The following is a 25,819-nucleotide window of genomic DNA, read 5'->3' on the forward strand; positions in this document are numbered from 1 at the left end:
TATTATATCTTTACTTACCTAATAGCTGATGTACCTTCAGCAAACGCAACACGTGTATATAATATCCCTTTATGGACCAACTATTAAATTAATTTAGTTAATAAACTATTATTGCTTAAAGTTCATATGTCAAAGAAAATTAAATAATTAAATTAGCGAAACTAATTTAATATTTTGGTGTGTTAAAGTCGTTATCCAACAGTTTTGATACATCCTTGGGGGGAGAGGATAAATTTTGAATTAAAAATTTCGTTCTCATCACAATTCTCTGCAAATTTTATTTCATTCGAATTAAATCTAATTAAAAGCGTTTTAATAAACTCATCATTTCTCGCAATGAGGAATTTCATTTGCATACTCCAACTTTTGCCATCAATTTTTAATAAATTCGAATTAAAATAGTAAAATTGAAAATATAATTTAATTTATTCATACAATAAAAATTATTTATCATACGGTTAATAAGAATTAATTTTTGTAGAATAAATTTTAATTAATGAAGAGACAACTTTTGTTATTTGCCCAGAACAGAGGAAAAGTGTCAGCTCTATCTTGTCTTATAAAAATAAAAAATGTTTACTAATTTAAATTAGCGAACGACTTTTCCATTAATTCAGAATTAGAGAGCAGAAAATTATTTCTCATTCAGCACTAAGAAATATATATAAAAAAAGCGTTGACTAGATTTTAAACATGAACAGGGTTGCCACAGGTCAGGGAATTCAGGGAAAAGTCAGGGATTTTTTAGTAAAAGTACTGGAAGAAATTGAATTCTTAAATTTCATTAGAAAACTCTGAATTTTGATGTTTTTTTTGTTTGCCTCATAAACTATGAAATTACTACGAATTCTAATACAAAACATTCAAGTTTTTTTTCTATTTCTAACAATAATTTCTTTTTAGATAACTTAATTCTTGAAGAACTATTAGAAAATTATTATTTCGAAATTATTTAAAGAATAATTTTTACAATTTTTATAAATATTAGATTTATAGAAGAAATGTAATTAAAAATAATTAAAAAGAAATTAAATTTAGAAAAGTTACAAATGACTCCAGAAATTCAATTATTTTCAAAATTTTTTTTTTAAATTGTTGTCAAAGTTTCAATTATCTTTATAAATAATAAAATTCTTCTCTGAAATTCAATTAGTTTTAATATTTCTAAGAAAATTCTTGGAAAATTTTACAATAATTGAATTATTTACAAAATTTGTAATAAATTTCTTCGAAATAAAATTTTTCAAAAAATATCAATTATTTAAAAATATTTGATAAAGCTCTTTTCAAGAATTCTATTATTTTTATAAGTAATAAAATTTTTCATAGAAATTCAGTTATTCTTATAAACTTAAATAAAATTCGTTGAAAGAATTCAATTATTTTCAAAAGTAATAGAATAATTCTTCACAGAAATTCAATTATGTTAAGAAATTTAAATAAAATCATTGTCAAAATTTCAAGTATCTTGGAAAATTTTTACAAAAATTCAATTATTTACAAAATTTGTAATAAATTTCTTCGAAATAATTCAATTATTTTCATAATAGAATTTTCACAGGAATTCAATTATTTAAAAATTTAAAATACAAAATTTAATAAAATTTGTCGAAAAATATCAATTATTTAAACAGATTTTTATAAAATACTTCGTAAGAATTCAATTATTTTTATAAACTTGAATAAAATTTGTTGCAAGAATTCAATTATTTATATAAATAATAAAATTCTTCACAAAAATATAGTTATTTGCAAAAAAAAATTAAAAAATTTAACACGAATTTCATTATTTACAAATTTTTTTATAAATAACTTTGCAATTATTCAATTATTTTTATAAATAATAAAATGTTTACGGGAATTCAATTGTTTAAAATACAAAATTTCATAAAATTTTTCAAAAACTATCAATAATTTAAAAAACATTTAATAAAGTTCTTTTCAAGAATTCAATTATTTTTAAAAGTAATAAAATTCTTCACCGAAATTCAATTATTTTTATAAACTTGAATAAAATTCGTTGGAAGAATTCAATTATTTATATAAATAATAAAATTCTTCACAGAAATTCAGTTATTTTTATAAACTTGAATAAAATTCGTTGGAAGAATTCAATTATTTTTCAAAAGTAATAAAATTCTTTACAGAAATTCAATTATGTTTAAAAATTAAAAAAAAAAAATTATTGTCAAAATTTCAAGTATCGTTATAAATAATAAAATTCTTCTCCGAAATTCAATTATTTTAGAAAAATTTTAATAAAATTCTTAGGAAAATTCAAATTATTTTTATAAATAATAAAACTCATCGCAGGATTATAATTGTTTTTGATACAATTTTAATCAAATTCCTCGATAAATGTAATTATTTTTAAAAATTTTATTGAAATTTGTCAAAAAAAATTCAATTATTTAAAAAATTTTTGATAAAATTCTTTATGAGAATTCAATTTTAACAAACATTTAATTATTATTTAATAAATTTTTTATTTTTCAATTTAAATAATTGAATTCTTCTAGAATTTTCTAATAAAAATTAATGTAAAAATGAATTACCGAATAATGAATTTATTATTTTTGAAATTAATTGAATTCTTAAAACGAATATTAGAATACATTTTTTTTTAAATAACTGAATTTTTGTGAGAAATTTTACGACTTTTAAAAGGAATTGAATTCTTGAAAAGGAGTTTATTAGGATTTTTGTAAATAATTATATTTTTTTTTTAAATTTTTTGGTAATTTAAATTATTATAAAACATGAAGATATCAATCACTCCGAGTCAAAGACTCGGAGTGATCGATATCTGCATGTTTTTTAATAATATTCTTAAAATTTATTGAATTTCAATAAGCTTAAATTTAAATCTTTTAAAGAATTTTAATTCCTATGGAAAAATAATAATGATTAAATATTTATTTAAAAATGAAGTTATTGATGTTTTCGAATAATTTTACAATTAAAGAAATTCGTAAGTAAATGTAATAGAATGTTTTTTTTTGAGTATCTAATAATTTTTAGAGTGAATTATAATATTCTTTATGGTCAGGGAAAAAGTGAAAATCAGTCAGGAAAAAGTCTGGAAATTAGGGAAAAATAAAATTAAATATTTGTTGCAACCCTGATGAAACATCTTAAAAAGAATAATAAATATTAAATGCATTGAATTTCTCATTGCTAGTCAGAATAGGAAATGAGAAGGAAACGATCATTAAAGTCCTAACGAGGTTTGGCATTTAATCAGAAGAGCAACCAGCATAAGTATGTTTCTATATATACATAGATGCGATATATTTTGCATGAATGAATTCAAGAATGGATTTCGACCGTGTTTTCTTCTGACCCTTTTTTTAATGACGTACTCTATGAATCGGACTTGATTAACGCCTGGCTATTAAAAAAGAGGAAACTCATTAGGCACTTTTTCACCTTTACACGCGCTATATACCAATTCCAATTTTATAATTATTACGAACAAACTCATTCCATGAGCTTATCAAGTGAATATTTCACTTTTTCATTTATCAACAACGAGAGAGAAACATTTTTATATTTCGAACTTTAAAAAAAAAGTAATTAGGAAAATAAATTTTTTATTTCTAAATTATTATTAATTCATTATGTATACTGAATATTACTTTGCACCTGGCAAATATCAACAGGAAACTTGTTCGCATTATTTCATTTATTGGAGCTTTATTTGTACTGAAAATATAGTGCGAGAGGGTTCAAAAAAAGAGAGAGAGAGAGAAAAAGTGCTCTCGACGCTTTGGCGTAAACACTCAGAATGATAAAGCTCTCGTCCATTTTCACGTAGTCATACATATATGTATATACAAGTACGCATACAAGAAAATCCGTAACGTAGCCACACGTATCCCGCGAATTCTCGAGCGACCGTGAATAGAGCGTGACTCGGTTCTTTGATGCACACATTTTTATAAAATATTCATACTCTCCACATTTCAGTTTTAGGTTGAAAATTGTAACTGCCCTTGTACTTTCACAAGCTTTTAGACGAGCTGCAAAAGTGCAAAGCATCGTGGCGTGGAATAACCTTCACGTATCACGCTGTTAAGTCTCTGCTTCTCTCCTTCATGCAAAGTGCATTTATAGTGTGCATAAAACAAACGTTCAAAATACATATATGCATTTTTATACACTTGAAAACTCGAAAGGTTTTCCCGCTTATTATTATACCCTTAAGATGCTGTTTAGTGTATAATGTGCATTTATCAAACCATTCTTCTTCTTTTATAATATATATATATATATATATAAAACATCAAAAGGAGAAATAAAAGGAGTGAAAATTCTTATTATGCACTGAAATTTCTATGTTGCTTCGAATAAAATGCAAATCGAACTTTAACTTGTTTTTAATTTACAGGGTTGTCACAGAAATAAAAATTTTTTTCACCACTTTTCCCTGATTTGCAGACAAAATTTTGACTATTTTCCTGACTAAAGAACATATAAAAAAACTATTATAAAATTAAATTTTATATTAAGAATATCTAAAAATTATTAGATACTCAAAAAAATGTTCTATTACCTACATTTACGAATTTCTTTAATTGTAAAATTATTCGAAAACAACAGTATAACTTCATTTCTAAATAAATATTTAATCATTATTATTTATACCATAGGAATTAAAATTCTTTAAAATATTCAAATTCAAACCTCTTGAAATTCAACAACTTGTAATAATTTAAATTTCCACAAAATTAAAAAAAAATTAAATAATTTACAAAAAATTTTAATAAAATTATTAAAATTCTTCACAAGAATTCAAATATTTTTACAAGTAATACAATTTTTCAAATCAATTCAATTATTTTAAAAAAATACCTTGAAAAAATACAGAAAAAAAATTAATAAAATTCGTTGTGAAAATTAAATTATTTTCATAAATTTTAAATATAATTTTTAATATAATTTTGAGTAAATTCTTCGAAAAATGAAATTAATTTCAAAAATATTATGCAAGAATTCAATTACATTTCACAAATAATGAAATCGTTTGCTGAAATTTAAATAGTTTTCAAAATCTACTATTTTAATAAAATTTCTCAAAAGAATTCAATTATTTAAAAAAAAATTGATAATATTTGTTGCAAGAAGTCAATTATTTTCATAAATAATAAAATTCTTTACAGGATTTCAATTATTTAAAAAAAAATGTGATAAAAATTCGTTGCAAGATTTCAATTATATTCATAAATAATAAAATTCTTCACAGAATGTCAATTATTTTTAATACAATTTTAAGTAAATTCTTTGAAAAATGTAATTAATTTCAAAAATTCTATTAAAATTCTTCGAAATAAATAAATTAACAATTATTAATTATTTTTACTAATTTTTGCAAAAGTTCCTAGAGAATTTTCAAATCCATTTGTTTACAATACAATTTTACAAAATTTTGATTATTCGAAAATTCCCCAATTAAATATTTAGAAAATAAAAACGTGAAATAATTTCAAAAAAAATTGAATTAAACTTTTTAAAAATTTAATTATTACTGAAAATTTATGCTATAATGCTTTTAATATTCAATTTTTATCTAAAATTCTAACTGAATTTCAATTTTAAAGCAATTTTTACTAGAAAATTCTACGAGAATTCAATTATTTAAATAAAAAAAAAATAGTTTATTAAATAAATGAATATGTTTCGTTCAAAATTCTAAAAAATTATATTTGAATTTGAAGTGAGGAAAATAATTTTGGAGAATTTACAGTAAGAATATTCTTATAAATTTCAATTCTTTAATTCAAATCTTTATTCATAATAAAATTGTTCTCCTAAATTCAATTATTTTCAAAAATTTTAATAAAATTCTTGTCAAAATTTCAATTATCTTTAGAAATAATAAAATATGTTTCCCAAATTCAATAGTTATAACAAATTTTAATAAAATTCTTGACAAAATTTGAATTATTTTCAAAAATTTTAATAAAATTGTTGTCAAAATTTCTATTATTTTCATAAATAATAAAATTTATTTTAGGAATTCAATTATTTTCATAAATAATAAAACTCATCGCAGAAGTTAAATTATTTTTTATTACAATTTTAATCGAATTCCTCGAAAACTGTAATTATTCTTAAAAATTCTATTAAAATTCTTCGAAAGAATTAAATGATTTTAACTTTTTTTTATAAAATTCTTTGGAATAATTCCAAATATTTTCAGAAATATTAAAATTCTTTTCAGGGGTTTAATTATTTTTATGAATTATAAAACTTATAGAATTTTAGTTAGTTTTAGTAGAATTTAAATTGAATTTCTCAAAAAATGCAATTATTCTTTCAAATTTTATTAAAATTCATCGAAAGAATTCAATTGTATTTAAAAATTTTCACATTTTTTATGGGATTGTAATTTTAAGAAACATTGTATTATTTAAAAAATGTATTTTTTATGTATTTAAATAATTGAATTCTCATATAGAATTTTCTATTAAAAATTAATTTGAAAATGAATTTCAGTTAAAATTTTAGATAATTCTTGAATATTAAATGCGTTATATTTAAAATTTGCAGAAATAATGAAATTTTGAAAAAGTTTAATTGAATTTTATTTTGAAATTATTTGAAGTTTTTAGTTTCTAATGTATATTCAATTGAAGAATTTTTGAATAATCGAAATTTTATTTAATTGAATTGTAAACAAATGGATTTGTAAACAAAGGACTTTATAAAAAATTATTAGAAATAATTGATTTAAAGAAGAATTTAAGTTAAAAATTCTAGAAAATTTGGAACTGCAGTGATGAAAACAATGATTTTATCGCTCGGTCATCATTAATTATTATAAAACATAAAGAAATCCAGGTTGATTTCTTTATCTTTTATAATAGAATTCTTAAAAAATATTAAATTTCAAAAAAGTTTATGAAATGTTAATTTTTGAAAATCTTAATTCCGATGGAAAACAATTATGATTAACCCCTTGGCTGTAAACGAGATTTCCACTGTTTGGGCCAAAAGTGTGTTGAAAAAATTTTTAATGGATTTTTATGAAACTTGGTACTCTAAAAATTCAAAAAAAAAAAAATTCAAAATACCTGGTTCAATATGGCGGAAAATTTTTTAAAATTTATTGAATTTGTTTGAAACTAGTTAATCTGACATCAGTGTGATAATTTTTGGTGAAATCAAATTTCGGTAAATACCCTGAAAAACTAATGTCAGATTCGTAATCAACGACCCTAAAAACCCCCGAGTATTCAGTTTCAAGCCAATCTGATCAATTTTTTATTTCATTGTCCGCCATATTGGATCCGCCATTTTGAATTTTGGAAAACGAACGTCATATTCGTAATCAGCGACCTCGAAAACCCCCGAGTAACCGGTTTCAGGAACATTTAAGAAGTCTTTAATCACCTTTTTTAAGTTGCGCATATATGCGTCAGCGACAGTCAACGGGTAAAATATTTATTAAGAAAAAAGAAGTTATTGATGTTTTCGAATAATTTTCGAATTAAAGAAATTCGTAAATAAATCTAAAAGAACATTTTTTAAGTATCTAATTATTTTTTGAATCAGAATTATTGTTGTCAGAGAAAAATTTTGAATTTTGACTGGAAATCAGGAAAAAACAAATTTAATATTTTGTGGCAACCCTATTTTACTAAATTTAATTCCAATCGGAAGTTTCTATGAAGACTCGAAATAATTTAATTTATTTGTAAAATTTATTTCTCCTAATGATAGAGTTGCGAATTGGTATATATATTAAAGAGTATGAGAGATAAGCCAATGACAGTGTTTTCATTACATTTCGAATGAATAGACTTGTTATAAAATTTGACATATTATTTTGTCATTTTTTTTCTTTTTTTGCTGTATATTTGCACAGCATTTGAATAATTGAAAATTCAGTATATATAAAAAAAAGATACCCTTAGGGATTTTGGTTGAATGCAATCTCTTCTATTTTTCAAGCTTACTAATATCCCCAACGTCATTTCACCCTCATACGTCATTTTTCCACTCAGTGAAACCAGCTTTATTTACCCTTACTCTCTTTTTTTTGTCCCAAGGGCTGACTGAAATATCTATTTAATAGAGACATTTCTTTCAGTTTTCAAGTTTGATATACCTGTGGATGGGAGATCATGCTGGAGTGGAATATTATTTATTGTGAATTAATATGCCGCGGACCATTTCAAGTTTGAAAAAACGCTTGCTTCTTTTTTTTTTTAGTGTTTGTGAGGGATGGGAATTTAAAATAGATTTGTTGGAGCGAAAGACTCGGCGTCGTCTCTTGCTTCCGGGCTTATCGCAGCTGGGGTGGTTGGTGGTGGTGGTGGCTAAGGGTCATGAGGAACTTAGAAGAAAAGGGAGGGTAAGGTTTGTGGGTCGGAAAGACTTTGGCGAGAGATAGTGTGGAGTAAGAGAGGCAAGAACTCTCTTACCCTTTCTCTCCCCCTACCCCCTTCATAGCATTTTCTATCCCTATTTGAGAGTTTGTAACCGCTCAAGCAACCACAAGCAGATCCAGAGAATGGAAGATGCAAGATAAGAAGACGCGTTCACAACAAGGCGATTGTATTTAGGGCGGTGGCTGCACATAATAACTATACGCGTATTACCCCCTCCCCTAATAGGAAGGGAGGGAGAAGTAGTGTCCCTACATATAAGGGACATTGGGTGGGGACACCCACATATTGCCCTCTTTTTGAAACTTATGAGAAAGTCCGAGACAGACAATGTGTCCCGGAAGCTATGCAGAGATAACTAGTTGGCTTGGAAAGACTGCTAACTCTGAGTGACCCCATTCGATGTTTGCCCTCAGTAAGGACGTGCTTGCAATTTAAACTCCTTCTTTGCAGAATTTCGGAAAAGTTTGACCAGAATATCCTTCCGTTCTTTTTTTTCTTCTTCTTCTTTTTTTTTTTTGCTGTCGGGAGACTGGGCGTTCGTCACCTCGTCGTTGGTTATTAAGAAGAGTGCTGACCTCAGCTTCTCATACTGTGTGTGTGGGGGATGGGTTGAGAGGAATTGTGAGAATCGAAGGGTTCTAAAAAAGAGTCTATAGGGCCGCCGCGCCGTCACAGTTGGCTCACTAAGTTTTCTATATAGCAATGAAGTGAAGTTATATTCCTTGGTCCTATAGGTATAATATAATGGTTTGAATATAATTTTAGTACTATTTCGAAGATAATGTTTAATGACAATTTTTCCTTCTCTTTTTACTTCGTTTTTTTTCTTAGCTTTTTTCTTTACTTCTTTCTTCGCTTCTTTCTTCTTACGACATTTTTTTCTTTTTGTTCGTAGAATTTCTCATGGAAATCTGATGATGGCTACTCTTAACTTTTTGAAATTGCTGCTGCTGCTCATCCTCGGATGCTCGCATGTCCTGCGTGCTGATCCTGTTATTTCGCCAACTGTCAAGAGTACAGGTGAGTCACTTCTTTTTTTAATCATTTAAAGTACCTGCAAAGTGTTAAGAGTTTTAAATTTTGTATTATAAGAATATAGCTCTGCATTTTATCAGAGGTGCACAGAGAGTAAATAATTAAACGAACTATGCTAAATTTATTATAGGTTGAAATCCACAAAATATTTTAACCCATTTCGAAAGATGAATAACAAAAAGTTCACAGTCTTTTTAAGGATATCAAATTGATACGTTGGCTATAAGTCAAAAATATAGAAATTTTGAGGGTTTTAAATATTTTTGTCATTGGCCATGGTTCGCTAGATTTTAACCATGTTTAAAATATATAAATTTTCAGGTTTTTTAATACTTCTGTCGTTCGCCATGATTTTCTAAATTGAAGGGTTCGAACTAGGTCCGTAAATCCTGTAAAGAACCGTTAAATTTGCTTGAAGTCCGTAAAAGTCCGTTTTTTTTTAAAAAAAAGATCAGTAAAGTCCGTAATTTGATTGAGAAAAGACGAAAAGTTCGTAAATTGTACGATATAATTTGAAGAATTTTAGAGAAATTACAAATGATTGCAGAAATTTAATTATTTTCGAAAGTAATAAAATTCTTCGCAGAAATTCAATGTGTTCAAAACTTTTTAAAAAAATCTCGTCAAAATTTCAATTATCTTTAGAAATACAAATTAAATTCTTCTTCGAAATTCAATTATTTTCCAAAATTTTTAATAAAATTCTTGGCAAAATTGCAATAATTTTCAAAAATTTTTCTCAATTAATGATTTTCAATATTTACTATTTTATTAAAATTGTCCAAAAGAATTCAATAATTAAAAAAAAAAATTGAATAAAATTCTACGCAAACCTTTAATTATTTTCATAAAATAATAAAAATTTTACAAGAATTCAATCATTTTCAAAAAATAAATAACATTCTTCGCAAAAATTCAATTATTTTCAAAAAATCTAAAAAAATTGTCAACATTTCAATTATCTTTATAAATGAATAGTAAAAATTTTTGAGACAAAATTCAATTATTTTTAGAAATTTTAGTAAAATTCATTGCTAAATTCAATTATTTTCAGAAATAATAGTATTCATCACAAGAATTCAATTATTTTCAAAAATTTTAATGAAATTCATGGCAAAATTTCAATTATTTTCAAAAATGTTTCCTAATTCAATGATTTTCAATATTCTACTATGTTAATAAAATTTCTCAAAAGAATTCAATTATTAATAAAAAATTTTGATAAAATTCTACGCAAACATTCAATTATTTTCCAAAAAAATAAAAATTTCACAAGAATTCAATTATTTAAAAAAAAGATTTTGCATAAATTTTTTGGGAAAAATCAAATGTTTTAAAATTTGTCACTAAATTCTGCGCATTAATTCAATTATTTTCAAACAATTTTTTAATCCTTTCAGGTATTTCAATGATTTTTATAAATAATAAAATTATTCGGAGGAAGTCAACTATTTTCATAAACAATAATATTCATCACAAGAATTTAATTATTTAAAAAAATTTTAATAAAATTCATTGGAAAATTTCAATTATTTTCAGAAATTTTCCTGCGATTTCAATAATTTTCAATATCTAATATTTTAATAAAATTTTCCAAAAGAATTCAATTATTTAAAAACCATTTTAACAAAATTCATAATTATTTTCTAAAATAATAAAAGTTTCACAGAAATTAAGTTATTAAAAATAGAATTTGCATAAATTTTTTTGAAAAAAGTCAAGTATATGAAATTTTTTTTATAAAATTCTTTCTAATAATATAACTATTTTCATAAATAATAAAACTCATTGCTGAATTTAAATTATTTTAAATACATTTTTAATCGAATTCCTCGAAAAGTGTAATTATTCTTAAAAATTTTATTAAAATTTGTTAAAAGAATTCAATTATTTAAAAATTTATTGATAAAATTCTTTATTAGAATTCAAGTTTAAGAAATATGCAATTATTAAATAAATTTTTTTTTGAATTTAAATAATTGAATTCTAGTAGAAATTTCTATCAAAAATTAATTTAAAAATGAATTTCACTTACAATAATTTTAGATTATAATTGAATATTAAAAACATAAGAGCGTGAATTGTTAGAAATAATTGAATGTTGAAAAGGTTTCAAATTAAAATCTTTGAAAATCTGAGTTTTTCATATTTTTAACTAACAATTCCGTAGAATTAATTTTTTTTTGGGAAAGTTTAATTGCGGATTTTTTAAAAATTATTTCAAGTTTTTATTTTATAAATATTTAAATGAAGAATTTACGTATAATTGTAATTGTGTAAAATTGAATTGTATAAAAATGAATTTGAAAATTGTCAAAGAACTTTTTGGAAAATTATTAAAAATAATCGATTTAAATTTAAAGAAGAATTTGAGTTTTAAATTTCTTAAAAATAATAATTGAATTTGTAATGATTTTATGCCTTCGATCATCTTTAATTATTATAAAACATGAAGAAATCGATCACTCCGAGTCGAAAACTCCGAGTTATCGATATCTTCATTTTTTATAGTTATGAAAAATTTAATTTGTAGTTTTAAGTAAAATGTTTTCTTATTTGACTGGAACTGGTTATATTTTTTTTTCGCTCCGGAAATGGTTCCTAATTTTTCATTTTTGGTCCGTAAAGTCCGTATTTACTATTTTTAAATACTTTCACTGGTTCGAGCCCTGAAATTGTGACCATAGTCAAAATTTCGATATTTTGGGGGTTTAAAATATTTTTTTGTCTTCGTCAATGGTTTCTACGCGGGTGAAAAAATCTAAAAACGATAAAAATCCGTATTTCCTGCTATTACTAAAATTATATCCGAATCGTCTGGAAAAATGTCAAAAATTAATAATTCACCAATAATTAGTGAATGCGTGTCCTGCTTTAGTAAACAGAAAGAAAATTTCTATTCGAAAAGTGAACAACTTTTCTGAAGGGTATTATGTATACTCTCTTGATTAACGTCTCACGCGAAAAATACTTGAAAATTCTTTTCAAATACGACAATTTTTGCAGAGAAATGAGAGATTCGGGGGCAACAAATTCGTTCCCAGCGAGTGAGAGGGAAATGTAAATGCATAAAAAGGCTCGAGAGCGGAAAATTTGAGTAGGAGATATAATAATAATCATAATAGTAATAATAATATGGAACTAGGACTACAGTAGATAACGGGATGAGGAGACAGTCATTAAAATATTCTCGTTCTACAGTTTCTTTGAGTTGATCCTCAAGAAACAACGTTTTTCCCTTGAATTATAATTACTAAGCCAAGTTATGTTACATGAAGACTATTCTAGGAATTTGGGTTAAAGCCAACACACACTCAAAGAGTTAAAACTACAATTTTTTTTCCTTCAAGTACCTATATACACAAGGCACCTCTGCATATTTATCAAATAATTTCGCAACGTCACTGTTTAGTTAAAGATATTATTAACAATATAAAATGTATTAAATAGTAAAATCATTGCTATAGTAAATAAATTGTTGTATTTTTTCCAAGGAAAAATTAATTTCTAAAATTGAAAATATAAAAAATGAAAATATATTACAAACCGTTAATTCCGTTATTTTTATATATCAATTGCAATGAAAATAATAACTTTTCTCTTTCAGTTTTCATTTTTCTCATCTCCACTGGCAAGCAAACAATTTTTCCCCTTTTTTTGTTAAACGTCGCTCCATTTATCGGACGGGCGTCGAAACTCACGAGATTAAACGAAAAGTTCTTGATCACCAGACATCGAACAGTTCGTTTCTAATAATTAAAAAAAAAGAACTGTTGAAAGGCATAACATGCTTCCCGGGTAACGCTAATGAAAATTGCCTTGTCCTCTGTATACATATATATATATATCCGAAGTACCAAAGCAAAGTCAATAAAAACAAGTTTGATATAGGCTCTCAACATGCATACCTATGTAATCAAATCCTAGTGACACTGCTTTGAGAGAATCGATATTCCGAATTTTCAAAGAACAAAGCTGTAATATTCTCTAATGAATTGTTAATTAGTGTTTGCACAAATTTGTATAATTAGTTACTATTTAATGCTACTAAAATTCAAATTAACATTTTCAGCTTTATTGAAATTTAATTTATCCTAAATAATTAATTTTCAACATGAATAAATATGGATGAAATTTGCAAAATTAATTGTCGCAAAAATAACAAAGTAATTAACCGAATAGAATGGATTTAGGTACATATATTTTGACTTAGATATTATAATTCACGTTTCATTCGATATATAGAGCAGTATTTCAAAGATTCTGCATTAAAGGACAATATACCATCATTAAGGAATGCCTGTGGCTCTAGCCAGTGACACATGATGAATAGGGGAAGACAAATCAAGAGCGGACTATATACATAATTATACCACTAGAATATATATACACACGTTACATGTTCAAAACCCTCTTTTACGCTTTCATTTGACGGCATCGTGATTCATCAACGCAAATAGAACATATTCATTGTGAATTGTGATAATACTAATTGCAAGACTCCCTTAATGTCTCCCGAACAAGGACCATCATTGCGCAAATTTTACGACTCAATTCCTCAATTTTCCTTTTTGCACTATTTTCATATTTTCTAAAACGAACAATTATTATTCATATTGAGAAAACATTTTACAGAATATTGTTCATTAAAAGTATGAAAGATTCAGATTTTCAATCATTTTCAAATTTAAAACCTTTTTATAATGAAAAGTTCGATATTTAATTTTTCTACGTATTCGGTACTCGAACCAGTGAAAGTATTTAAAAATAGTAAATACGGACTTTACGGATCAAAAATGAAAAATTAGAAACCATTTCCGGACCGAAAGAAAATATAACCAGTTCCAGTCAAATAAGAAAACATTTTACTTAAAACTAAAAATTCAATTTTTCATAACTATAAAACATGAAGATGACCGAGGGGTAAAATCATTACCAACTGAATTATTATTTTTAAGAAATTTAACACTAAAATTTTTTTAAAAATAATTTTCAAAAAGTTCTTTGACAATTTTCAAATTCATTTGTTTACAATACAATTTTACACAATTTCAATTATACGTAAATTCTTCAATTAAATATTTAAAAAATAAAAACTTGAAATAATTTTAAAAAAATTCTCAATTAAACTTTTCCCAAAAAAATTAAATCCACTGAATTGTTAGTTAAAAATATGATAAATTCAGATTTTCAAATATTATAATTTGTAACCTTTTCAAAATTCAATTATTTCTAAAAATTAATTAATTTTTGATAGAAATTTCTACTAGAATTCAATTATTTAAATTTAAAAAAAATTTATTTAATAATTGCATATTTCTTAAACTTGAATTCTGATAAAGAATTTTATTAATAAATTTTTAAATAATTGAATTCTTTTGGAAAATTTTTATAAAATATTAGATATTGCAAATTATTGAATTCGCAAGAAAATTTCTGAAAATAATTGAAATTTTCCAATGAATTTTATTAAAATTTTTTTAAATAATTGAATTCTTGTGATGAATATTATTGTTTATGAAAATAGTTGAGTTCCTCCGAATGTTTTTATTATTTATAAAAATCATTAAATCCCTTAAAGAAATTAAAAATTTTTTGAAAATAATGGAATTACTGCGAAAAATTAAGTGCCAAATTTTAAAATATTTGATTTTTTCCAAAAAATTTATTTCCATAATTTTATTAAAATTCTTATTTACAAAAATTTTTAACTAAAATTCTTCTTTCATTAGTTATTTTTAATAATTTGCGAAAAAGTTCGCTGACAATTTTCAACTTCATTTGTTTAGAATATTCAATTTTATGAATTTTCAATGATTTGTTAATTCTTCAATTCGATATATTATGTTAGAAAATAAAAACTTAAAATAATATAAAAAAATTCAATTAAACTTATTCAAAAAAATTAATTACAAAATTCAATTATTTCTAAAAATTCACTCTATATTGCTATTAATATTCAATTATTATCTAAAATTTTAGCTAAAATTAATTTTTAAATCAATTTTCATTAGAAAATTCAACGAGAATTAAAATATTTAAATAAAAAAATAAAAATTTATTGAATAGTTGCATGTTTCTTAAAATTGAATTATTCTCATAAAGAATGTTATCAACAAATTTTTAAATAATTGAATTCTTTCGACTAATAAATTTTAATAAAATTTTTAAGAATACATTTTTCAAAAATTCGATTAAAATTGTATAACAAATAATTAAAATTTTGCGATGAGTTTTTTTTTATAAAAATAATTGAATTATTGTGAAGAAATTTATAAATAATTTATAAATAATTGAATTCCTGTAAAATTTTTATTATTTTATGAAAATAATTAAATGTTTGCGTATTAATTAGGGGAACATAGTCTAGGTCGGCCACCTTTTTGACTTTTGTTTATAACTTTTTTTTAAAAATGAATTTGGACAATTGAAGTATATGGTTGGAAAGTCCTGTTTAATAGGAACATTTTTTCTGTACAAAGTAAATTGACAGGTTTAAAAATGAAAAAGTTATAAAGATTTAAAAAAAAAAAAATTTGTAGTCCAGGTTGGCCATTACAGTCAAGGTCGGCCATGTTTAAAATTCAAAGGGCATTAATCGTTAAAAAATAAAATAACATGTTTGGAGTTACGGAAAATTGATTCTTTATTGTTTACAGTTTGTAACTTAATGAAATAACAAAATAATAACAATAAACAATATAAAAAATAAATATAAATAAAAAAAAGTTTTGCACTAAAATATTAATAAAATTAAATAAAAATATTAATAAGATGATCAATTATATTATGAGTTATACAGAATTGCAGTTTTTGCAAATGAAGTAGCTCGTCCTCAACTTTGCGCATTTTAAACACATAGTGGCCGACCTTGACAGTAAGTAACATTACCGAATTGTTGTAACCATAAAGGAATACGTTTCGGGATTCGATTTTTTACTTTGTTTTCCTTTCAACCATGAGTCCCACAAATTTTCTGCATACTTGCCTTGACGATTCAATTTGTTTTTTATCTTTTATTAATGGTTTTTCACATTATGCACAAAACTTTTTTTGAGCTTTTTTTGTACCGACGTCACAGAAAACACAATTTTCGATTTTCCGAAAATGTAATTGAACAAAGAGTTAGGTTTCACTAAGACAAGCTTCGACAAAAATGCACGTAGGTGGCGCTAGTGAACTTGACAAAAAAACGCGAGTGGCCTACCTAGACAGTAGGCCAACCTTGACTACATTCCCCTATACTTTTGGATTGTATTAAAAAAATATTTAAAAAATTCAATTAAACTTTTACAAAAAAATTAATTTCAAACTTCAATTATTTTTAAAAATTCACGCCATATTGCTTTTAATATTTAATTATTATTGTCTAAAATTTTAACTGAAATTTATTTTTTAATCACTTTTTATTAGAAAATTCTACTAGAATTCAATTATTTAAATATAAAAATAACAATTTACTGAATAATTGCATGTTTTTTAAAATTTAATTCTTAGAAAGAATTTTATCTATAAATTTTTAAATAACTGAATTCTTTTGACGAATTTTAGTAAAATTTTTAAGAATTTTTTTGAGGAATTCGATTAAAATTGTATTAAAAATAATTAAAATTCTGCAATGAGTTTTATTATTTATGAAAATAATTGAATTTCTAAAAAGAATTTTATTATGTACGAAAATAATTGAATTCCTGTAAAAATTTTATTATTTATGAAAACAATTGAATAATTGCGAAGAAATTTATAAAAAAAAATTTTATTATTCTTTGAAAATAATTAAAAGTTTGTATAGAATTTTATTAAATTTTTTTTTAAATTATTGAATTCTTTTGGAAAATTTTATGAAAATAGTAGGATAGATAGTGAAAATCATTGAATTGAGAAAAATTTTTGAAAATAATTGAATTTCGGAGAGGAATTTAATTATTTCTGAAGATAATTGAAATTTTGATGAGAATTTAAAAAAAATTTTGAACATAATTGAATTTTTGCGAAGAATAAATTTTATTACTTTTGAAAATAATTTAATTTCTGCAATCATTTGTTATTTCTCTAAAATTATCCAAATTATATCGTATACAATTTACGAACTTTTCGTCCTTTTTGAATAAAATTACTGACTTTACGGACCTTTTTTCAAAAAAACAGTCTTTTACGGACTTTTACAGGATTTACGGACCTAGTTCGAACCCTGGGTATTTTATAAATTCAAATACTCAAAATTGCTAGAAAAAAATTGACCATCAATAAAGAACAAAAAATTGTGTTGAGTTTGAATTTCACTCCTCCCTCCCCTAAATTCACAAAATTTACATTAAATTTCCATCCATATACAAAACTAAAATTCAACTAAAGCAACAATGTTCACACTTGAAATCAATTTCATTCTGATGATAATTTTTGACAAAGACCAGGTTTATTTTGCATTAAATTAATTAAAAACAAACATTATTCCAATTAGTAGGATTTACTTTTTTCTCCTCAATAATGAATATTTCGAAAAATTTGCATTTATAAAGTGAGATTAATTAAAAATTGTAACAATTTATCAATATTAAAGTGCACAGGCATGTATGCAACAAAAAAAAGTATCCTATACTTTTTAAAAACTAATGTGTGAAAGACAAACAGTTAATTAATTAAAAATAACAAACAACAATTACTCAACGCTGTTTTAATAAATTTTAAAGAAGAAATTACGTCTTTTTTTTTTTTTTTGTCGAGAGCAGAAATTATAAGAGGGGAATACAAATAAAAGTTTAACGCAATGTGTTATTCATTCAGAAAACTTTCAAACATCGTCAGAGTTTTTTTTAAAAACTTTATTATGCCTCAGGATATCAACTCAACGATTTCTCACAAGTGGAAAATGTTGTACAATTTTAAAGGACCATTAAAATTTAACTTTATGCCTACATTAAGATGTTTTTTTAGAACTACCCGCGTGGAAATTGCGCAATGCTTACTTAAAATCCGATTTCTCTAGCGGGATTATGTATACGTTTATTTTTTTTCCGTGGTTACTCTTTTCACTATAAAGATAAATAGAGAGGTATCTGCATGGAAAAATTTTTTAAACGAGAATTTTTACTAATTAGTCAGTATACAGAAGATAATTATTATATTCGATTCATAAATATTGTCTCCTCCCTTTAATTTAATTCGAACTAATAAAAATTACATTTAAAAATTTTTAAACTCTCAAAATATTATCAAAAAAGTCAGAAATTTTTATTAAAAGTACTGGAAAAAATTCAAATTTTAGAATTCATTAGAAAATAATGAATTTTGGTGTCTTTTTGGTCTCCCTATGAAATAACCACAAATTCTAGTATAAAACCTTCAATTATTATTATATTTTTAACAATAATTTCCATTTAAATAACTTAATTGTTCAAGAACTGTTATAAAATTATTACTTATAAATTATTTAATGAATAATTTTATTTAAATATTTGAAAATGTTTCAAAAAATTCAATTATATTCAAAAAATTAAAACAAATTCTTGTCAAAATTTCAATTATTTTGAAAAATAATAAAATTCTTCTTCCAAATTCAATTATTTTTAAAATTTTTTATAAAATTCTAAGCAAATATGAAATTATTTTCATAAATAATAAAAATTTCACAAGAATTATTCAACTATTTACAAATTTTCTATAAATTTCTTTGCAATAATTTAATTATTTTCATAAATATAATAACATTTTTTACAGAGATTCAATTATTTTTATGAGTAATAAAACTCACCATAAAATTTCAATTATTTTTTAAATAATTTTACCCGAATTCTTTATGTGAATTCAATTTTGAAAAACATTCATTTATTTAATAAATTCTTTATTTTTGTATTTAAATAATTGAATTCTCGTAGAATTTTTTAGTAAAAATTGCTTTAAAATTGAATTTCAGTTAGAATTTTAGATAATAATTGAATATTAAAAGCATTACTGCGTGAATTTTTAAAAGTAATTGAATTTTGAAAAAGTTTAATTGAATTTTTTTTGTTCTTTAATTATTAAATAATTTAATTATTAATAATTAAATTAATAATTAATTAAATTAATTATTAATAATTTAATTATTTCAAGTTTTTATTTTCTAAATATTTAATTGAAAAATTTCCTAATAATCAAAATTTCGTAAAATTGAATTCTAAACAAATGGATTGGAAACTTCTCTAGGAATTTTTTCAAAAATTATTAAAAATAATTAATAATTGTTAATTTTTTTTTTGAAGAATTTTAATAAAATTTTTGAAATTAATTACATTTTTTGAAGAAGCTGCTTAAAATTGTATTAAAAATAATTGAAATCCTGTAAAAAATTTTATTATTTATGAATGTAATGGAATTCTTGTAACGAATTTTTATTAAATTTTTTTAAATAATTGAAATTCTGTAAAGAATTTTATTATTTATGAAAATAATTGAATTCTTGCATACGAATATTATTACATTTTTTTTAAATAGTTGAATTCTTTTGAGAAATTTTATTAAAATAGTAAATTTTAAGACTAGGGTAAGTGCGTCAATTGCTGCGGGTGCTTCAGTTTCTGCGGCATTTTAATAATTTAAGTGAATACATTTGTTCAGGGCACAAATAATTTTGAAATTTTTTTTAAAAATTACTTAACGATGTAAGTTTTAAAATAGATATAGGAAGTATATACCAAAACTTAATATTTATGTATTTTATTTTAATTAAAAGTTGACGTGTTCAAGGTTTTATTTATTTTCATTGCTAACTTTGCTGGCGGTGCAAAAATACCTACATAGAAAAGGCTTTATTATTGTTTTTAGACTTAAAGTGGTTATTATTATGATGATTTTAGATAAAGAAAACCTTGTTTTAAAAGAAAAATTAAACTTTACTTTATTTTTGTCTGTTATTATATTTTATTTTTAAGAGTAGTAATTAACACAGAATTTGGGCTTGATTTAATTTCTGCGCCCTCAGAAAATCAACTAAGACTGGTTACAATAGACTATCTATTTTGAAAAAGAGCAAGAAAAAATTATGAAAATGAAAGAAAAAATGAAGATTATGGAGGAAAAACTAAAGAAAATTTAATAAATACATAAATTAATTAAGGAAGAATTCTGTTATTAGGTTTTAACTAAATGTTTCAAAAATGTGATAATTCAAAAATTATTTGTTACTTTTGTTAATATATGATATATATTTATTTTTAATAAATTTATATTCTATTCAATTAAACATTGATTAAAATCATTGTCCCATTTTGATTTCATAGTAGTTTGCGGTATTATACACATAAACACGAAATTATGCGCAGAAACTGACCCACAGGAATTAAATTCGCGCAGCAACTGATGCGCAGCAACTGACTCAAACGCGCAGAATTAAACGCATTGAATATTATTTTTAATTCATTAAATTTATTAAAATAAATTATATTTTAGAGATGTTATTTATTGTAAACATATCTTAATAACACAAACTACAAATTTAATAAGACATAAGTTCAATTTGATCAATATAAAAATTATATTTTATAGTTAAAAGACGTCTTGACCAAAATACCGCAGGAATTAGTACACTTACCCTATTTAAATTTCAGCAAAGAAGTTCATTATTTTTGTGAAATGTAATTGAATTGTTGCAAAAAATTTTTGAAATTAATTACATTTTTTGAAGAAGTTACGTAAAATTGTATTAAAAATAATTGAAATCTTATGAAAAATTTTACTATTAATGAAAATAATTGAATTTTTACAATGAATTTTATTAAATTTTTGTCAATAATTAAATTGATGTGAAAAATTGTATTACTTGTGAAAATATTTGAATTCTTGCTTTTGTAAATTATTTAATTTTTTTTTTAATTTTATAGAAATGTAAATTATTATAAAACAGGAAGATATTGATTACTTTGAGTCGAAGACTCAGAGTGCTCGATATCTTCATGTTTTATAATAATATTCCTATAAGATTGTTACGTCACCGTAACCTATTTTCAATAATAATATGTAGAATAATAGTTAATAATAATCTTAATAATTAATAATAATAATGATCATGATAATTAATAATTATGATTAATAATGATCTTAATAATTGATAGTAGTAATGGTCATGATAATTACTTAGTAATAATAATAATTAATAATAATAGTAATAATCATAATAAAAATTAATAACAAAAATTTTTATTTACATATTATTATAAATAATAACTATAAATATTAATAATAAACAATAATAATTAATAATAAATTGTAATAATAAATATTATCAAATAATAACAAAATGTAATAAATTTTTAAATATAACAATCTTAACAACAAACTTTAAGAAATAATAATAAACAATAATAAATTGTAATAATAAACATAAACAATAATAAATTGTAATAATAAATATTAAATAATAGAATTGTAATAATAAATATCAACAAAAACAGAATTGTAATAATAAATAATAACAAATTATAATTAACTAATAACAAAGTTAAACAATTATAATTATAAATAACAAATTGTAACAAATTATAAACAATTAATAACAAAATTATAAAATAACATGAGTAATAGGGAATGTACGCGTGCGATCTAATAGTGAGTCACCACAAGTGTTCCAGTAACAAAGGGGTTTCTAAAAATGCATGGAAACTCGTACAATTCGTAAAATACATGAAAACTTAGACGATTCCTAAAATACATGGAAACACGTACAATTTCTCAAATACACAGGCAAATTTGGGTATAAGAAGAGCCAGACCATCAACAGCACTTCAGTCTAAGAAGTCAGTCTAAGAAATCAGTCTAAGAAATCAGTCTAAGAAATCAGTCTAGAAAAGCAGTCAAGAAAATGTAGTCGTCAACATTATAAGTCTCAAATTGAGATGTGGTGCTCTGCACAAGTCAGTCTAAAAATTTTATCTATAACAAGTGGTTCTTCACAACACAGTGCTCTATAAACCCAGTCTTAGTGGTGATCCTTTACTCTACGTATTTTTCAAAAGTCCATTTTAGACAGTCAATCTGGAAGTCAAATTTGCTGTTATAGTTCCTGTCTCAAGTCACACAATACTACAACCACTTAGTCGCCCATTATTTGACTAGTGCCATTATACCTCAAACGACCAGGATCACCCATTGTTCAAGGTACAAACCACTTATAGACTCATATTAGAAAACACGTGTTCATCTCTTATTTTTCATCAATTTTCTTATTTCAAAATATATATATCTGTTCAACTAAAATATTTTCTTGTTTTTACCAAACCCCGTCCCTATTTTAATTAATTTTAAAATAAAATCGGGAAAACACTAGGGGTATAATAATTAGGATCGTAACAAGATAATATAATATTCCTATAAGATATCTAATTTCAAAACGGTTTGAATTTGAATCTTTTGAAAAATCATAATATTCTTTATAGTCAGAGAAAAAGGCAAAATCAGTCAGGAAAAAGTCTGTAAATCAGGAAAAAGAAAAATTAATTTTTTGTGGCAACCCTGTCAAAATTTCTATATTTTTAACTGTGAACAAAATCTAGCAAATCGTGGTCAATATATTTTAAACAAAAAAATTTGAGTCCTGTTTTAGGGAAAAAAACAAAATTTTTCCCCCAACAAGATTATCGCGAAAGATATTTCCACTGTGGAAAACGAACATAAATTCCTTAGACATTTGAATGGGTCAAATTGTGCTTATACGTTTAACGATTTGGCTCATGATTTGCAATACTCCGCCGCTCATTCATGGTATACAATTTGAATGTTGCGAGGCAAATTCATTTTTATCTCGCGACAGCTTTTATCGTATCGCGTTTGCTGTACGTTCTCCTTTTAAAAATGAATAGAAGTGAAAACCTCGCCGATAATAGGTGAGGCGTTATGCTCATCGATGTGTACAGTATCGATTTATTATTGATACGATGTCACAGTGTACAAGGAGATATTGCTTTCGTAACTTCTTTCAGTATCTTCAGCTGAAGCTCCTGGTGCTAAAGATTAAGGTGGTTGGAGGAGAGGCATGATCCCAATATTCTAGTACACGATGTGCACTCTATATAACCTCACTCTCTCTCTCTCACTCTCTCGTACCAATCTCGAGACACGGTAAAAACTAAGATTACTATGCAATGCAATCACAGAGGAGCGAGCTTCTTTCAGATTAAAACACGCCTCCGAATTACCGGTTGGCACTATTGTTTTGCCAAAGTTGCTTCAAACGAGATTGTAACTTTAGAAAAGTGGAAATTATGAACAAAAATTAATGGAAAACAGAAGAAACTAAAAACAAGTTGTTTTATACAGGAAGGAGAAATAGAATTATAAATAATCTCTGGTGGGGAAATTGAAAATTGGTCATGGTCCTGATTTTTTATTAATCAGAATTAATTACTAGATTGGCATCATACCTAGGTTGCTAAATTGTTTTATTTGAGTTTTTGATAATTTAATTAAGAAATTAAATTTTAATTACCTAATTAATTTATTTATTAAATTGATTAATTTTTTTACGTCACCGTGACGTATTTTTAATAAAGAATAATAATTAATAATAATACAATTGTAATAACAAGTTAATAATAAATTGTAAAACTATAAACAATTAACAAATAATAGAATTAAAAAATAATAGAATTGTAATAACAAGTTAATAATAAATTGTAAAAACTATAAACAATTAACAAATAATAGAATTGTAATAACAGGTTAATAATAAACTAGCAACAATTCGCGCGCTCAAGCGCACGGCTAACTTCTTACTACCTTTTTAAAATAAAATTAGCAATTTTAAAAATAATAGAAATTACAAATTTTCTAATTTAAATTTTTGTTGGATACACTAAGAAAATCCAATTTTGGAGAAATTACAAATAATTTCAGGAATTCAATTATATTCAAAAAAAAAAAAATTCTTTTTATAAAATACAACTATGTTTAAAATTTGAAAAAAAATTTCGTCAAAATCTCAATTATCTATTTATAAATAACAAAATTCTTCTCCAAAGTTCAATTATTTTCATAAATATAAAAAAAAACTCTTGTCCTAATTTCAATATTATTTTCAAAAATAAAATGCATTTTTCTAATTTTCAATGATTTTCAATTTCTACGATTTTTGATAAAATTTCCCAAAGCGAATTCAATTATTTAAACCAAATTTTAATAAAATTTTATGCAAACATTTAATTATTTTCATTAATAATAAAAATTTCACAGGAATCCTGTTCCAAAAATAAGATTAAAAATAGGAATTGTGCAAATCATTTTCTTCTTTTTCTAAAACAAAATAATAATTTTCTTTAAAAAATTGTGATTCATAAAGAAAAATAATGCAAAATAAATAAATTTTCTAATTCTTAATCACAGTTGTTTAACAATTTTCTAATTTTTCTTAGAAGTAACGAAAAAAAATTTGCATAAAAATTTCAATTTGACAAAACATAATATTTAACAAAATTTTAGTCTTTTAATGAAAAAAAAAAAATTCTGATGATTTATATGTGTCATTACATTTTTAAATTAATTATAAAATAAAAATAATTATAACATAATAATATAATATACAATCTATTTAAAGATGACAAAAAACAAAAGTATAAACAAAAGACAACCTTAGAGTGTGAGGGACAAAAAAACTGAATGAATAAAAGAACATTCAAATTATTATAGTTAATTGTAACAAATAATAACAACTATAAACAATTAACAAATAATATAATTGTAATTATTTAAAAAATTATAATGTAGAAAAATTTTACTTAAAAACTCAAGAAATAATGGAACTTTAAAAAAGTTGAATTTGCAATTTTTTAAATAAATTTTTCAATATCAGAAAGTTTTAAACTGAAACTTTTAAAAATATGAATTCTCGAGTAGTTTTATAAAAATTATTAGAAATAGTTATTTTAGAGAAGAATTTCAATTACAAATTTCTTTAAATAATTGAATTTTAAAAGATTTGAATATTTAATTTTTATAAATAATTGAAGATTAAAAGGTTTTAAATTAAAATTTTTGAAATTCCTAATTCACGAAGAACTTTATCGAAATTATTAAAACAAATTTAATTAGTAAACAATTTTAATTAAAAATTTTGAAAATAATTGAATTCTGAATGAGTTTTTTAAATAATTTTTCCAAATAACTAAATTTTAGAAACTTTTAAATGATAATATTTTAAAATTTGAATTATTGGGGAACTTTATCAAAATTATTAAAAGTAGTTGATATGGCGATGAATTAAATTTAAAAATTTTTAAAAATGGAATTTTAAAAGAGTAGAATTTACAATTTTTTAAATAATTATATTTCAGATGGTTTTACATTAAAAAATTTAAAATATTAAATTTTCGAGCAGTTTTATCAAAATTATTAAAATTAGTTTATTTAGATGAGCAATTAAA

At 23.3% G+C, this 25,819-nt stretch overlaps 1 protein-coding gene across 2 annotated transcripts in view; it reads left to right on the forward strand.

Moving 5' to 3' along the window:
* Positions 1-25,819, forward strand: part of LOC122501885 (basement membrane-specific heparan sulfate proteoglycan core protein-like) — a 428,837-nt gene that overhangs the window by 25,590 nt on the left and 377,428 nt on the right. For both annotated transcript variants that reach the window (XM_043611648.1, XM_043611649.1), the window contains exon 2: positions 9,292-9,416. In XM_043611648.1, the coding sequence (XP_043467583.1) occupies positions 9,311-9,416 (106 nt within the window). In that variant the 5' untranslated portion in view covers positions 9,292-9,310. The remainder of the gene's footprint in view (positions 1-9,291; positions 9,417-25,819) is intronic.

Source organism: Leptopilina heterotoma, unplaced genomic scaffold, assembly GCF_015476425.1.
Source record: "Leptopilina heterotoma isolate Lh14 unplaced genomic scaffold, ASM1547642v1 Lhet_218, whole genome shotgun sequence".
NCBI lineage: Eukaryota > Metazoa > Arthropoda > Insecta > Hymenoptera > Figitidae > Leptopilina > Leptopilina heterotoma.